This window comes from Nematostella vectensis, chromosome 1 (assembly GCF_932526225.1).
Source record: "Nematostella vectensis chromosome 1, jaNemVect1.1, whole genome shotgun sequence".
NCBI classification, from domain to species: domain Eukaryota; kingdom Metazoa; phylum Cnidaria; class Anthozoa; order Actiniaria; family Edwardsiidae; genus Nematostella; species Nematostella vectensis.
The window spans coordinates 6172833-6187542 of NC_064034.1; the positions used below are offsets into that span (position 1 = coordinate 6172833).

Consider the following 14710-nt stretch of genomic DNA (forward strand, 5'->3'; position numbering starts at 1 on the left):
TTATCCTAGTCTCCTTGGCTTTTTGAAAATATAGTATCAAAATTTCAACTTTATTCGTTTCCCAAAGGTTTAGGACATAAAAAAAAGCTCTTGAAAAAAGTTAGACATGAACAGGTCGAAAAAATACCAAAGGAATGGTGAAAGGCAGAGATCAACGAGTCCATTTCGACAGCCCGTGAATTTCAGTACAGGAGATGGGAACGAGTTCCCGGCTAGTCTATCATGCGAACTGACCCCGTCAATTGAAGAAAGGGCGAGAGAGACAAAAGAAACGGAGTCAGCAAGCGACGAAATTAACAGACCATTTCACGTCACGAAGGGAGATAATGACGATATAACAAAACATCAAGGGAAATGGCAAACGAATTACTTCAGCCTTGAAGGTAGACAGCAAAAAAGCCGCCAAGTCTCACGAAATCTCCCTATACATCTAGAGGGAAGTTCGGACGATATCGATTATGATGCAGAAGCGAGCCAGCCGGCAGGAGACATCCTTGCCAGTGAACAACCAAATCTAAACACACACATCAATTGTTTATCGAAGCGAGCTACGAGGCCCAAAGTAAATATAACCCTTCCTCGGGAAACAGAAGAAAAATATCTACATTTACAACCACCGTTCAGTCCGCCCAGAAATCACGGGTCACTCAGTCGATACACCTCGAAAAACTCACTCAGTCCGATAAGTCCAATCAGTCCACAAAAGCAGCGTCTAGGGTTTAGACAGCGCACTGGCTCGACTGACTCGTCGGGCTCGTTCGGCCGACGCACTTCACAAAACTCCCTGAGTCCAAAAAGTCCAATCAGTACGTCCAGTTCACGAAGCTCAACTTGGTCCCTTAGCTCACAGATGATAAGAAAAGTCCAAAGATTATGCCGGGACGTGGATCACCCAGCTCGTGTGGTCCATTAAGCCCACGTTCTTCACCAAACTCGCTGAGTCCAAGAAGTCCCATTAGTCCAAGAGAACAACTAAGGACAATTAAAACGCTGGAATCTCTTAGTCTAGACGATGCTACTACTCCAATGAACTCCTGTATGCCTTCGGTTCTTTATCACTCCCCTAACAGTCCATCTGGATTCTCGTACAAAGATGGAAAATGTCACGAAAACCCTATGTCACGAATGAAGAGTCGACATTTCCAGGAAACTGCTTTCCGGGAGTTATCCCAAAATGAGATGGTGCATACTTTATCACCGAATAGTGTTCTTCCGTTGGTGCCCATAAGTAAGACGAGGCATAGTTACGATAGTAATAAGGGGAACAACAAAATAAGACTCAAGGCCACGGAGAGAGAGATAACAACAAGAGAAATACAGGAACCAATCACTGCGGATCAACCGTTGCCCATGTCAAATCCGCGTGGCCACTTGCCTAAACCTCAGCATGACCCTCAAAAGACAGACAGCCATGAGTTACATTATCATGAAGATGGTATCACCAAAGGTGCGGCTATCGAGTCCTTCCCACTGGGATTTTGTGAGGAGAAAGGCCTTTGCAACGACAGAACTACCGCGACTTTCTCAATCAACGTTCCTCAACAACATGATGGAAAAGCCCTAACTGAGCCACCAACGCCTGCCCAAGGTAAGAAAACAGTGCCAAGCACGACGCTTAGCAAAGAGCAGGCCGAAGAAAATGTAGGTAGCCCTACAACAACTGACGAATGCACTGAGCAACAAACTCCGATACCAGGGCCAGGAGCCGAAGCCTTGGACAATGATAATGGATGTCCCGTTCACTTAAAGTCAGAAGAAAACGCCGCATGGCTGTATGCGAGGAGCTTGAGAATGGACAATGAGACAAGAGATAGAGCACCTCGATACCATGCGAAAAAAGATGCACAACAAGCGAGCCTCAAGATAATAAGCCGGTATGAAGTGGTACGGCCGGGTGGGGGATAATAAGCCGGTATGAAGTGGTACGGCCGGGTGGGGGATAATAAGCCGGTATGAATTGGTACGGCTGGGTAGGAGATAATGAGCCGGTATGAAGTGGTACGGCCGGGTGGGGGATAATAAGCCGGTATGAAGTGGTACGGCCGGGTGGGGGATAATAAGCCGGTATGTAGTGGTACGGCGGGTGGGGGATAATAAGCCGGTGTGAAGTGGTACAGCCGGATGGGGGATTATAAGCCGGTATGAAGTGGTACGGCCGGGTGGGGGATAATAAGCTGGTATGAAGTGGTACGACCGGGAGGGGGATAATAAGCCGGTATGAAGTGGTACGGCCGGATGGGAGATAATAAGCCGGTATGAAGTGGTACAGCCGGGTGGGGGATAATAAGCCGGTATGAAGTGGTACGGCCGGGTGGGGGATAATGAGCCGGTATGAAGTGGTACGGCCGAGTGGGGGATAATAAGCCGGTATGAAGTGGTACGGCCGGGTGGGGGATAATAAGCCGGTATGAAGTGGTACGGCCGGGTGGGGGATAATAAGCCGGTATGAAGTGGTACGGCCAGGTGGGGGATAATAAGCCGGTATGAAGTGGTACGACCGGGTGGGGGATAATAAGCCGGTATGAAGTGGTACGACCGGGTGGGGGATAATAAGCCGGTATGAAGTGGTACGGCTGGGTGGGGGTTAATAAGCCGGTATGAAGTGGTACGGCCGGGTGGGGGATAATAAGCCGGTATGAAGTGGTACGGCCAGGTGGGGGATGCAGGGGTGAGGGTTGTTGGCAAACCCCAAAAATGTTGTCTTGAATCACAGTAAATGTGAAAGTTGATTAATTTTACAGTTCGTTTCAACTAATTTGGCGTCCAAGGGCCTTAAAATGTTTTAAAATCCTCCGCTGCCGCTGTCAGAACTATTTTAGCATTATTCATATATACCTATTTCAATAAACATTGTCAGTGCAAAAGGCGAATGGCAACTGGCAGTTCTAAGACCAATTACTGCTTATGGGTATAATCATTTGTAAGAATTAAGATGATAAGTAATAAAATCGAATAAGTTATCTACATTTTCCTACATTCCGTAGAAATTTGACGAGTTCCATGGCATTTTTGATAGAAGAACTGCCATTTGACAATTGACATTTCACATTTGCACTGACAACATATTTTAAAATATATATATTGGTGTCGATTTTTATAAGTATACACTTGGCGGGAACTTCATAAGAACGCGAGCTCTGACGATTGTTGGTTTGTTGAATTGCTTCATTGCGAAAATAAAACCATTTTTATAAATTAATTAAGAGCAAAAAGGAAGGGATGTGATATGTTATTCAGTAAATGTGTTTTTATTGATTCTCAAACGAGAAAAACTCACACCAGACGACAGAATTTTCGAGTGATACGGAACATATAACCGCTGCTACGGAACTACTACCATTATGTGCTTATGCCTGGTGCACACTAGTGACATAACGACATAATAACATAGGCGCGCGCACCCTTATGTTCATATGTTCAAGAGTGAATGGTTCGAAATTTTGACAAGAGAAAAAACATGTTTTTTTTCTTTTATGTCATTGTGTCCATGTCTTTATGTCGGGCTTAAAACGCGTGCGCGCGCCTATGTTGTTATGTCGTTATGTCACTACTGTGCACTAGGCATAAGAGAAAAAAAGTTTTTTTTTTGTCCATGTCGTTATGTCGGGCTTAAAAGAGTACGCGCGCCTAAGTTGTTATTTCGTTATGTCACTAGTGTGCACTACGAATTACAGAAAAAATACATATAAATAAATAAAATTTGAAAATGTGTAGTCTTTTCTGTGCATATTATATGCATAAGTAAATTTGTAGTCGTCTTATGAAAAATCATGAGCATTGGGCCCTCCGCAAAAAGACAGAGCAATTTTAACATGAACTGATATGAAACAGGTTATCGTACTTACACCTGTGGCACGCACAGAGCTTTATACCGGCTTGGTGTCTTTTAAACACGAGGTTCCGCTATAAAAGGGAAAGCTCCTCCCACCCCCGGGCTTCAATTTGCAATTATAATCAGAACACTGCCACGCTAGCAGTCACAAATTATAAGCCTCTTGTAAAATTGCTTATCTCTGAGCCTCAGTCGGTTAGAATAAAACTATTTTTGCACAGGTAACAAGACAGTTGTGTTAAGAAATAAGTTAGTGATTTGCTGTTCACGTTTTGGGGCAAAATTTTTAATTTTGCGCTGTCCTTAATCCGCATAAATTATTCTCGCGCTGTGATGAAAATGCTCGTCTTTTAGAGCACGAAAAGCTTGGCATGCATTATTTTACTATAAATCGGAACATTTTAGCTGAACAAGTCTAGGAATGATACTTAATTTGGTTTAGAATATGAAGTTTGAATTTAGCGCTCAGAGCAATTATCCTGACATGTTGACTCATTGACGGCTGATTGATAACTGATTGTTCTTGAGCCAGGGGATCGGAGGAGCTTTCCCTTTTATAGCGGAACCTCGTGTTTAAGCCCTAAAAAGAGTCTCTTCTAATAAAACTCGAATCTTGAGAGAAATCGAAATTAAATCGAGTCATCGGGAAATGTTTAGAATATTTTGAGAATATAAAATAGTACATAAATAATCATAATGGATCAATGTTATAATAATAAGTCCATGTAAGACATAAAGGAATAAATACAAAAAGCCCATCAAATAGTCGTGTTCGTGAACCAGAAGAATGAATACAATACACCTAAAACTGGAATTCGACTCTGCCAAATTTTCGTCAGCCTGCTCTGACTGCCCCGAAGAAGTCTTGTTAAAGACGAAAAGTTGGCAGAGTCGAATTCCCGTTTTGTAAGACATAAAGGAAGTATAATTAACAACAAAAAATTAAAAACTTTAGTCTTTATACAGGAGGTTCGAGTTTATCGAGAGACCAACCTCGGGATCGTAAAAATCCCCCCTAAAGGGGTAAAAATAAATACAATAAATGTAAAAATGGCATTCAAATATTTGGAATTTGAAAAGGCTGCTTTATATCCACTTTTGAAGCCCAAATTACCCTCTATGCTGGCAAACAATAACGTGTTCCTGGACTTAGGGACATAATGCACACAGTTACACAAGTCATGCACTTGCAAGCTACTAGTACGCTATCGTAGGTAACTCATATACACAGTCACACATGCGGTGGTAAGCTACTGGTACGTGGGCAAATCGTATTTAATCATACATAGAGTCGGTAGGTTTTTCATGTCACGCAATTTGAATCAAATGGTTTCGATTCTCGTTTGCAAGTTTGTAGGTTTCTTGCATGTGGTCATAAATAGTCATCAATAACTCGTAATACTAAGAAGTCACTCGTATGCGGGCGAGTGGTCTGTAAATCGCATGTAGTCGTGGGTTAATCGCATTGTAGTATTATGTAATCTTAGATTAATCGCATGTAGTCGTGGGTTTATCGAATGTACTCGTGAGTTACTCCTATGAAGTCTACTCGTATGTATTCGTAGATTACTCATTCTTCAGGCTAATACTCGTTTGTGTATAATCATTCATAGTTCGTGTTCGTTCTCGAGGACTAGAGCGCACTTCTGCTCTGCAGTTCATACGATCCCTTATCTTTCTCTTCCTAGTCCATATCCTAAAAAGCCCTTAGCAATGCTGTCTCAGAAGATGGCACTACAAGCTTGGGTATCATCATACAATTATACATATAATGTACACCTGATAGATGACGATCAGTTAGATATCACATTCTGAACACGCCGTATTTGGGGGGTTCAAACCGCTGGGTCGCAGACGCCAAGGCAGCGCGGAGACTGAGGCCGAGAACCTGAAACAAATATAATGTGTACTAACAGTCAACATGGAACTTTTTTGTGGCTGTTACTAGATGGTCTTTACATAGCATTCCAATCGAGTGGGTAAATGCAATCGAAAGAATAGATTTTGGAGTTCTACACGTTTTGGATAATGAGAAAAAAAAATAAACCTTGTAAGTATTAGTGAAAAAGTGTCTGGTTTCCATTATTCGTTAATAGCGTTGACTTGCCTTCCTTGTATCTTGGGGTAGAATCACTCCGTCGTCCCATAAGCGTGCGGTGCCATAATACGCCCCTGACTCAGCATCATATCTTACGAGATGAAAAATAAAAATAATAATGCAAAAAAATGAAATGGTTCATGGGGGAGGGAGAGGGGGATTCCAGACATTATCATGCATTGAAGGCAAAAATGGGCAGGCAATACTGCGAGTTTTTTTTTTTTTTTTTTTTTTTACATCATGCTTATCATATCATATAGTCGTAAATAATTCGCATGTACTGGACGTGCAAGACACCCATATGTAGTCGTTGGTTTCTTTCAAGTAGTCCTGGGTTTCTTGTACTTTGTATGTAGTCGTTGGTTGTCGTAGGTTACTTGTAAATAGTCTTATGTTACCCGTATGTAGTCGTACAGGTTACTTGTGAGTAGTCGTAGGTTATTCGTACAGGTGACTAGTAAATAGTCGTGTGTTACTCGTATGTAGTCGTGCAGGTGACTCGTAAATAGTCGTGGGTTACACGTATCTAGTCGTATAGGATATTCGTAAATAGTCGTAGGTTACTTGTATGAAGTCGTAGGATACTCGTAAGTAGTCGTAATTCGTATGAAGTCGAAGGATACTCGTATGCAGTCGTAGGTTACTAGTATGTAAACGTGGGTTACTCGTATGTAGTCGTAGGTTACTCGTACGTAGTCGTATAGTCGTATAGTCGTATATTTTTTTTTTACCGTGAAACAAATACACCTCCAAGTCTCTCCTCGAGCAATAAAACGAAGATAATATTATATTTTCTCAAGTCAATCATGAATAAGGTGTTTGTCAACAGTTACTAGATTACTAGATGACTTATATGCGTATATGGGCGTTACTTCTTTAGAAGTTTGGCTTCCTTTTCATCTTGATTATCACTCTGGTTTTCACCCTGCAAAAAAGGATAAAAACTTACCAAAATGCTGCCATTGAGCAGGGCGACTAAACTGTCCTGTACGTACAGCACTAGTCATAAAGGCCAATGGCCAAACGCCTTTGACTCCCCTCAACAAGCTCCTGAAGTCCTCTCAACCTACCTGTATCAAGGCTATTTTGGTGAGGTTTTCAGGTGAATCCATTGCAACACGCGCAGATGGCCAGGTGTAGATAAATCTTGGGTCAAAAGAGCGTCCACACTAGAGATATTCAAGCAATTTGATATTATGGTTGACGTCTAGGCATCTTATATGTTTATACAGTACTTCTGCTTTAACTTGATATCAACAATCACCAGATAGATCAGATAGAGTCCAACATTAAGAGGGATTCTAATCCCTAGCCAGAGTTCATTGGTTGTCCATGTATTCTCTCGCATTAGGATACTTCACCTCGGGTCTAATACAATCAAATGCATAATTGTTTTGACAAGGGTTTATTGAATAATCAATAGCGAAAAAGATGGCTGAGAAAATACAGTACTCTCATTAACAGCTTCACATACCTCAAAATGTATTATGTATTTTGAAATAAGAAAATTATAAAGTTAAAAAGCCACATATTAAGGGCCCTTGTACGTTAAATGTCTCTTCAAGCCCCTAGCTAGGGAAATTAGAACAGAAAGGGCTCGAGATATTCAATTAATAATTATTAATAATTAGTAACACCAACCATGGCAAAAGATTCTGGTCCATAGCTTCCTCCCATGATAATTGTAAACTTAGGAACCTGAAAAGAAAATTCACTGATACTATATTACTGGGTTTTGCCTCAGAGCCATCCTTTCCTCCCTTCCCCCTCCAAATAAGGCAAGAAAACGACTCCCATCCAACCCCCAACATCCGTAATTTGCATGTGCTTTATTCAAAGAACTGCTGCTGCATTTGATGGCACAAAAAACTTGTTAAAATGTTATAAGTTAATGAGTACCTCTATGAAAAACTACCCCTGGATCTGTCTGATTTTCAAAAAAAAGCATAACAAGCCAAATGTGTCCTCTATTTGCTGGCAGGGGCAGTTAAGCAACAGTTGTGAGAACAGTACCTGGGCACAAGCAACAGAGTGGATCATTTTGGCCATGTCCTTAATAAGCTGTCCCGCAGCATCTGCTGTCAAGGGTCTCTGTGGACTTGTGGTGTTTTGCAAGAACACAAGAGGCACATCACGCTGGCAGCACAGCCCTATAAAGTGTGCGCCCTGAAAGAAGTGTATATACTATCAATCATCTATAGCCAGTCATAATTGCTATAGAAGGATTAAATATTCATGTACCTTTAGAGCTGATTGTGAAGTAACAGACCCATTATTTGCAACCACACCAACTACATTTCTGTTCATAAGAAAATCGTATTTTCAGTTGTACGTACAACTACCAGTAATTCTTAAATGCAACACTGGTAAAGTTGTAAAATCAAAGACCAACTATATTGATCATAAGCTGTGTTCCATGGTCTGAAGTCAGCTCCATAGCCACGATTTTAAGGAGGTTTTACGAGACCACAGGCACAACTGATTTTCCAAGGCCCATGTGTTTACATATGTGATAAAATGCAAAAAAAAAATATTGGTGTACAGTTAATGATAGTGAATAGGGTAGCATAAGTAGTTAGGGAAGTAATTGAGTAAAAGCTTAAAATATTCCCTTACCCATAAATATGTGCAAAACCACAAACAAGCTCTGGTCCATATTTTGCTTTGAATTCCTGAAAACGACTCCCATCTACAATACGTGATATGATCTAAATGTAAAAAAAAATGTTTTAATTAATGAAGTTAAAAAAACGCTTGGTTCATTTAAGGACAAAAAGAGATTGATAAATGGTAAATTGGTACAACAAAACCTGGCAAATGGGTCTGCAATACCTGGTCAATTGGTGACAAATTACCTGGTTAAATGGGTCTACTAACACTACCTGGTTAAATGGTTCTAGAGTACCTGGTTAATTGGAATACAATACCTGGTAAATTGGTCTGCAATACCTGGTCAATTGGTATAAAATACCTGGTAAATTGGTATACAATACCTGGTAAATTGGTACTACAATACCTGGTCAATTGGTATACAATACCTGGTAAATTGGTATACAATACCTGGTAAATTGGTATACAATACCAGGTAAATTGGTATACAATACCTGGTGAATTGGTATACAATACCTGGTAAATTGGTATACAATACCTGGTAAATTGGTATACAATACCTGGTAAATTGGTATACAATACCTGGTAAATTTGTATACAATACCTGGTCAATTGGTATACAATACATGGTGAATTGGTATACAATACCTGGTAAATTGGTATACAATACCTGGTAAATGGATACTACAATACCTGGTCAATTGGTATACAATACCTGGTCAATTGGTATACAATACCTGGTAAATTGGTATACAATACCTGGTGAATTGGTATACAATACCTGGTAAATTGGTACTACAATACCTGGTAAATTGGTATACAATACCTGGTAAATTGGTATACAATACCTGGTAAATTGGTATACAATACCTGGTGGATTGGTATACAATACCTGGTAAATTGGTATACAATACCTGGTAAATTGGTACTACAATACCTGGTAAATTGGTATACAATACCTGGTCAATTGGTATACAATACCTGGTCAATTGGTATACAATACATGGTAAATTGGTACTACAATACCTGGTAAATTGGTATACAATACCTGGTAAATTGGTAGGATTTCTTTATCAAATTGAGAAAGGGCCACTAAGTCATCACTTTGGTAGAGAGGGGGCTCTATGTCTAAAAAAGAATTCATTTCATACAGTCAGTGTCTAAAAATAAATAATCCTATTTATCAAATTTATGTTTTTCATTACATGATGGTGAAGGGGCAGGTAATTCCTTCCTGTTTAGACTTGCCACTATTTGACGAGTCATCTCTAAGGAACTCTTTTCATCAGTAGCAAAGTGATCTGTACATCCACTAACACTAGAAGACAAGAGAAAGATTAATCAGGATCATGAAATATTATTGGAATTCATGAACAAATAAACTTATGTGTCCTCTTCTACCTCTTAGTAATTAATAACATAAGAGACCGGCCGTTCATTTTTTATCAGGGAGGGAGGGCTGTTGGAAATTAGGGGGGTCACCTAAAAAAATACAGGGGAAAAGGGGGGGGCATCCCAAAAAATACACAGAAAAAAGGTGGTCACACGAAATATTACAGCTATTTTTGGGACAAAAATTAGTCCTAATACAATACATTTAATTTCTCAACTGTTCTAGACTGTGCTTTTGAGGAATAACTCTGCCGTGAGCTTTTGTGATGGCTTCTTATATTTAGATAGAACAAAACAAAGTTTAAAAAACAGTCGTCAGTGTATGTGCACTGTCTCAACTCAAACAGAATACTCTTCACTGGGATTCTCATGAACCCTCTATTGCTGCCCTCGCCATCCTCATCGCTATCATCGCCATCCCCATTTGCCTCCCCTTGCCACCCTCATCGCCATCCTCACTGCCTCCCCTTGCCACCCTCATCGCCATGCTCACTGCCTCCCCTTGCCACCCTCATCGCCATCCCCATTTGCCTCCCCTTGCCACCCTCATTGCCATCTCCATTTGCCTCCCCTTGCCACCCTCATCGCCATCCTCACTGCCTCCACTTGCCACCCTCATCGCCATCCTCACTCCCTCCACTTGCTATCCTCATCGCTATCCTCATCCAGGGGCGTAAGCAGGATTTTAACAAGTTGCAGTCAAAGCATTCAGAAGCATTCAGAAGGTGTGGCCCCTCACCCGCATCCCGTAAATATTTCATAGATCCCACTTTTGGGTTTGAAATTGGTGTCAATGCGTCACAATTTTGAAAATATTACATGATCCTCTGTCATCCTTGATCTGAAATAGGACCTCAGTTGCGCATGTCACTGAGCGACATAACAATGCTTTGCACCCATCGGCTTTCTCAATTATTTTCTTCTCCAACACTATTAAGTCATATTGTCGGGATCGCTCAACAACAAATTTTCTTTCTCCAGGGTTTCACATTTTTTGTAGGCTTCATTCATGATCTTCATGTAATATTTTGCTCCTTCTTCAGTCGGATTGGCAATATATCCGAGATGCTCTCTTTGAAGCTTCTCTGGAATACTTGTATCAGATGTTGGATCTTTTGTACAAGGAGAAGTGCCATACATTTATTATTTTCCTGTTGATATTATTACATTTGCTTGGTTTATTACCCGGGCTACCGGGCTACCTGTGTTATGACCAGGCTACCTGTGTAAGGAGTATATTATAGGATGTTCGTTCGTTGTAAAGCAAATGGTCGAGACATGTAATAAACAGTTGTGTTTACAAATGCTATACTTGGAATTTATATAATGTTAATACTCAATTAAAGGAGAAGAGAAACCGAGATTGTGAAACATATGGACAACAGACAAGGTGCATGTGAAAAAATTCATGGGATTGGGGGGGGGGGGGGCACTCAGAAAAATACAGAGGTTGTGGGGTGGGTCACCTAAAAAAATACTGAGCTTCTAAAATTTCCACCAGCCCCCCCCCCCTCCCTGATAAAAAATAACGGTCCCTAACAATGGAAATAATTGAGTACTAGACTTGATGTTTACAGTGCTGTAGTTGTTATTTTTTATCATTTCTTGTCAAAAGCCTTGAGATTGTGTTACAACTGTGGATGACATTTAATCAATTATTCAGCACTTAAAGAATTGACACCTGTGCTTACACATCAATCATGTTGAATAAATCGAATTACCCAATCAAAAGATTATCTAATCTGCTGGCTACAGTCTCTTGCTACTTAAATTACTGGCCAATATTTAATACATGACCACTGCAGCTTTCAAACCTTGAGTGAAGGAGTCCACCACCTAAGTCTTCTGCTGATACAATCTCTCCTGTGGCTGCCTGCAAAAATTTAAAAATTCAAACATTCATGTTGTTACATACTCAGAGACTTAAAAGGGGCAGTGTCAATAAAAATGGTTTAGAGTAAATATTTTGTATTATATTAACAAGTCATTGACAGCTTAAAGTTCAACTTTTTGTAGACAATTTAAAGCCTACTAACAATCAACACTGACTCCAGACATGTGCAGTACCATGACCCTGCCCCTTTAAAGCAGCTATTTGAATTGTTGATTGTTAAAATTTGGGGCATGCTATTTAAATATGAAACTCTTGAGAAATACAGGAAAGCCCCTGCTGTAGATGATAAGTAGTCAAACAAAATTGATATAGCACATGCTGTATGAAACAAGTGCAATGTGATACTGTAGCCATTATGTTTTTTTACCTTTAGAACAAGGAGTTAAAAATAGACGTAACCCAGGAGAGAAGAGAAGCATACCTTGACTAATGGTGGACCACCCAGAAATATGGTTCCTATCTTGTCTATGATGACAGTTTCTTCTGCCATTGTTGGAACATAGGCAGCCCCGGCAGTACATGAACCACACACCACACAGACCTTAATAGTAAAATTAGGACAAACAATTTTCAACACCAACATCTGCCCTTAAAAATCTTATGGACAGCAGTAGGTCTTTTGAATACGTTTAAAACATTGAAAATTGGTGATATTTTTTGTAAATAGTGGTTGAGCCTAAAAAAGAGTATTTCTGTTATTCATGTGGATGGTCCTGCGATAAGACACAAAATCTTATCAGCACATTAATGTAGTAATGTAGTAGAGGAAAGACTCTATTCCCCTTTTTTTTCTGTAAAACTGAATTCTGACATTTCTGATAGTAAAAAAGCAAACAAATGTTATTGGAAGTGTAACTGGTTGATGACCATAAACCTACTTGAGAACCAGTTTTCATGGGGTAATCCTGGTTTTTTTTATTCTCTCTTTTTACTACTGGAGAAAAAAACTTTCCATATATTTACTGTAATCTCCCCTGTAAATTAGTTGATATTTTGTATTTTCTCCTGCTTTTTTTTATCTCTAAGGGGTGGCAGGTATGGAATTGTATACTTTTCCATATATCGTTTTTTTAACGAAAATCAAAACAGTACACACAGTACACAAAAACAGTACACACCACTGGGACTCCACAGGAAGACATGACTGCCTCATTATAAAATGTTCTCCCTCCTGTTTCCGGAAAAATTTCAGCCTGGGGATAAAAATTTATTTGTGATTTTAGTACTACAATATGAACCTCCACAAAGAAGACAAAGGAAGAGTAAGACATTTCTTAATTTTCATATAAAGTACAGCATGATGTATATCCTTAATATTAAATGTGTAGGAGTAGAACTAAGATGACATACATAATGACAGACATACTATTTGTTTTCCTTCATTATAATAATGAGAAAGAAAGTGTTTGTTTGAAAGAATTTTAAAATGAAGCTTGAGACTAAATTTTGAAAAAATAAGCAGTGTAGGCATATGAAAATACTTTTCATATTTTCATTAATTTAAACATTGAGTTTGTTAAAATGGGTGCAAATTTGTGAATTACAGCTAACAGTTTGCAAAAATGAAGCCATCCCAACTTACTGTGCTCATGCTTACCTGTAGGGGCAGAAATGCACCACCAGAGTCAACCAGAAAAATAAGTGGCAATCTGTTTTGCTCAGCAATCTCTTGTGCTCTAAGCTGCTTTTTGACCCCAATAGGATACAAAGTACCCGCCTTCACTGTGGCATCATTCGCAAGTATAACACAAAGATTTCCAGATACCCTTCCAATGCCAGACACCACCCCAGCAGAGGCAATGGTACCATATTCCAGATCAAGACCAGCAAGGGGGGAGAATTCCAAGAAGTCAGATCCTTTGTCCAGGAGCCGACTTATGCGCTCTCTAACAAGAAGTTTCTTGTTTCTGATCGTGTGTCTTTGACGAGCACTTTCTCCACCACCTTGTTTAGCTACTGATATCAAGTTTTTGTAAGAGATCTCTACTTCTTCGCCTCTCCTTTTGCATTCTTGAAACAGCTCACTATTTCTGTCAAATCTCCCATCAAGAGTAGGAAACAGTACCCTTGATGATAATGATCGGCTTTTCGCCAGGTAGTTTCTTAAGCACTGTGTACGTCGCGTATTTCTTGCATGGTTCCAAAGTCTAACGTTGAAGTTCGACAAATTCATAACTCTAGAAAGGCACCACAAATTACGTTTCGAGAAGTTGGTGTCGTATTTACATAAACTGAAGAAATCTTGATGTGAATGGAAAAGCCAACAACTTGACAACTTTCGCGAAATTACCGTAGGTTCAGAGCAATTTGGCCGCCATCTTTGTTATGCGCCCGCGATTAGCAACAAAGGCTACCCAAAATAGACGAGAAATCTATTTGAAGATTCAAGATTCAATGGATCCTACGCGATCGTGACCAGCTAGTATCAGAGCCCTGAGTATCAGAACTTCAGGGGAGGGGGGACTTTTTTCCCTCCCCCCCCCCCCCTCCCTAAAAAGCCTGATACTCAGGCTAGATCGTGACATCAATAGCCATCAATAAAACAGTAGCATTAATATTTACACAAAATAAGGGTCACAGTAAACTATGGATTAAAGTGGGAGGAAACAAAATGGTATGACATCGTTCCTGATTTTTGTGTTGGGCTCCCTGTGCTTTGTTCCAAAAAAAATATTGGTCGTGACAAGAGAGCATAAGACAAGAGTTAGATAAGAGAGTATGGCTGAATAAAAGGGGCAAATTGGTCGTCATAAATAGAGGTATTTCATTTTAAACACACAAATATGTTTTATGGTTAGCCAAGCCATTTAATGTAGGACGCGTAGCAGACGGGTTCATAAGAACGCCGGCTCGTGTACGTTAAACGCGCGCTTATTCTTGCCGA

General features: G+C 40.0%; 3 protein-coding genes across 3 annotated transcripts in view; 1 reads left to right on the forward strand and 2 right to left on the reverse strand.

Moving 5' to 3' along the window:
• The window catches only part of LOC116602965 (phosphatidylinositol phosphatase PTPRQ), a 45119-nt gene extending 39401 nt beyond the window's left edge, over positions 1-5718 (reverse strand). The window contains exon 1 of the mRNA XM_032363803.2: positions 5612-5718. The gene's annotated coding sequence lies outside the window, so the exon portion shown is untranslated. The remainder of the gene's footprint in view (positions 1-5611) is intronic.
• On the forward strand, positions 79-8567 carry LOC116602967. Its single transcript, XM_032363812.2, has 2 exons — positions 79-1874; positions 7912-8567. The coding sequence occupies exons 1-2, from the start codon at positions 874-876 to the stop codon at positions 7919-7921; spliced, it is 1011 nt and encodes a 336-aa protein (XP_032219703.1). The 5' UTR covers positions 79-873; the 3' UTR covers positions 7922-8567.
• LOC5519131 (probable methylcrotonoyl-CoA carboxylase beta chain, mitochondrial) lies at positions 4775-14193 on the reverse strand. Its single transcript, XM_048723599.1, has 14 exons — positions 13424-14193; positions 12945-13019; positions 12248-12367; positions 11747-11805; positions 9746-9858; positions 9589-9668; positions 8547-8638; positions 8172-8229; positions 7944-8096; positions 7572-7628; positions 7001-7099; positions 6803-6855; positions 5940-6021; positions 4775-5720 (listed from the first exon to the last, which is right to left on the reverse strand). Exons 1-14 carry the CDS (start codon positions 13997-13999, stop codon positions 5637-5639), a joined length of 1701 nt encoding a protein of 566 aa, XP_048579556.1. The 5' UTR covers positions 14000-14193; the 3' UTR covers positions 4775-5636.
• Between the last annotated feature and the right edge of the window lie 517 nt (positions 14194-14710).

Excerpts from the sequence above, each read along its gene's own strand:
- LOC116602967 (XM_032363812.2), top strand. The coding sequence starts at position 874 with ATGCCGGGACGTGGATCACCCAGCTCGTGTGGTCCATTAAGCCCACGT.
- LOC5519131 (XM_048723599.1), bottom strand. The coding sequence starts at position 13,999 with ATGAATTTGTCGAACTTCAACGTTAGACTTTGGAACCATGCAAGAAAT. Across the intron at positions 9,669-9,745 it reads ACCTGCCCCTTCACCATCAT|ACATAGAGCCCCCTCTCTAC; the intron begins GTAATGAAAAAC and ends ATTCTTTTTTAG. Across the intron at positions 6,856-7,000 it reads CCAAAATAGCCTTGATACAG|GGTGAAAACCAGAGTGATAA; the intron begins GTAGGTTGAGAG and ends CCTTTTTTGCAG.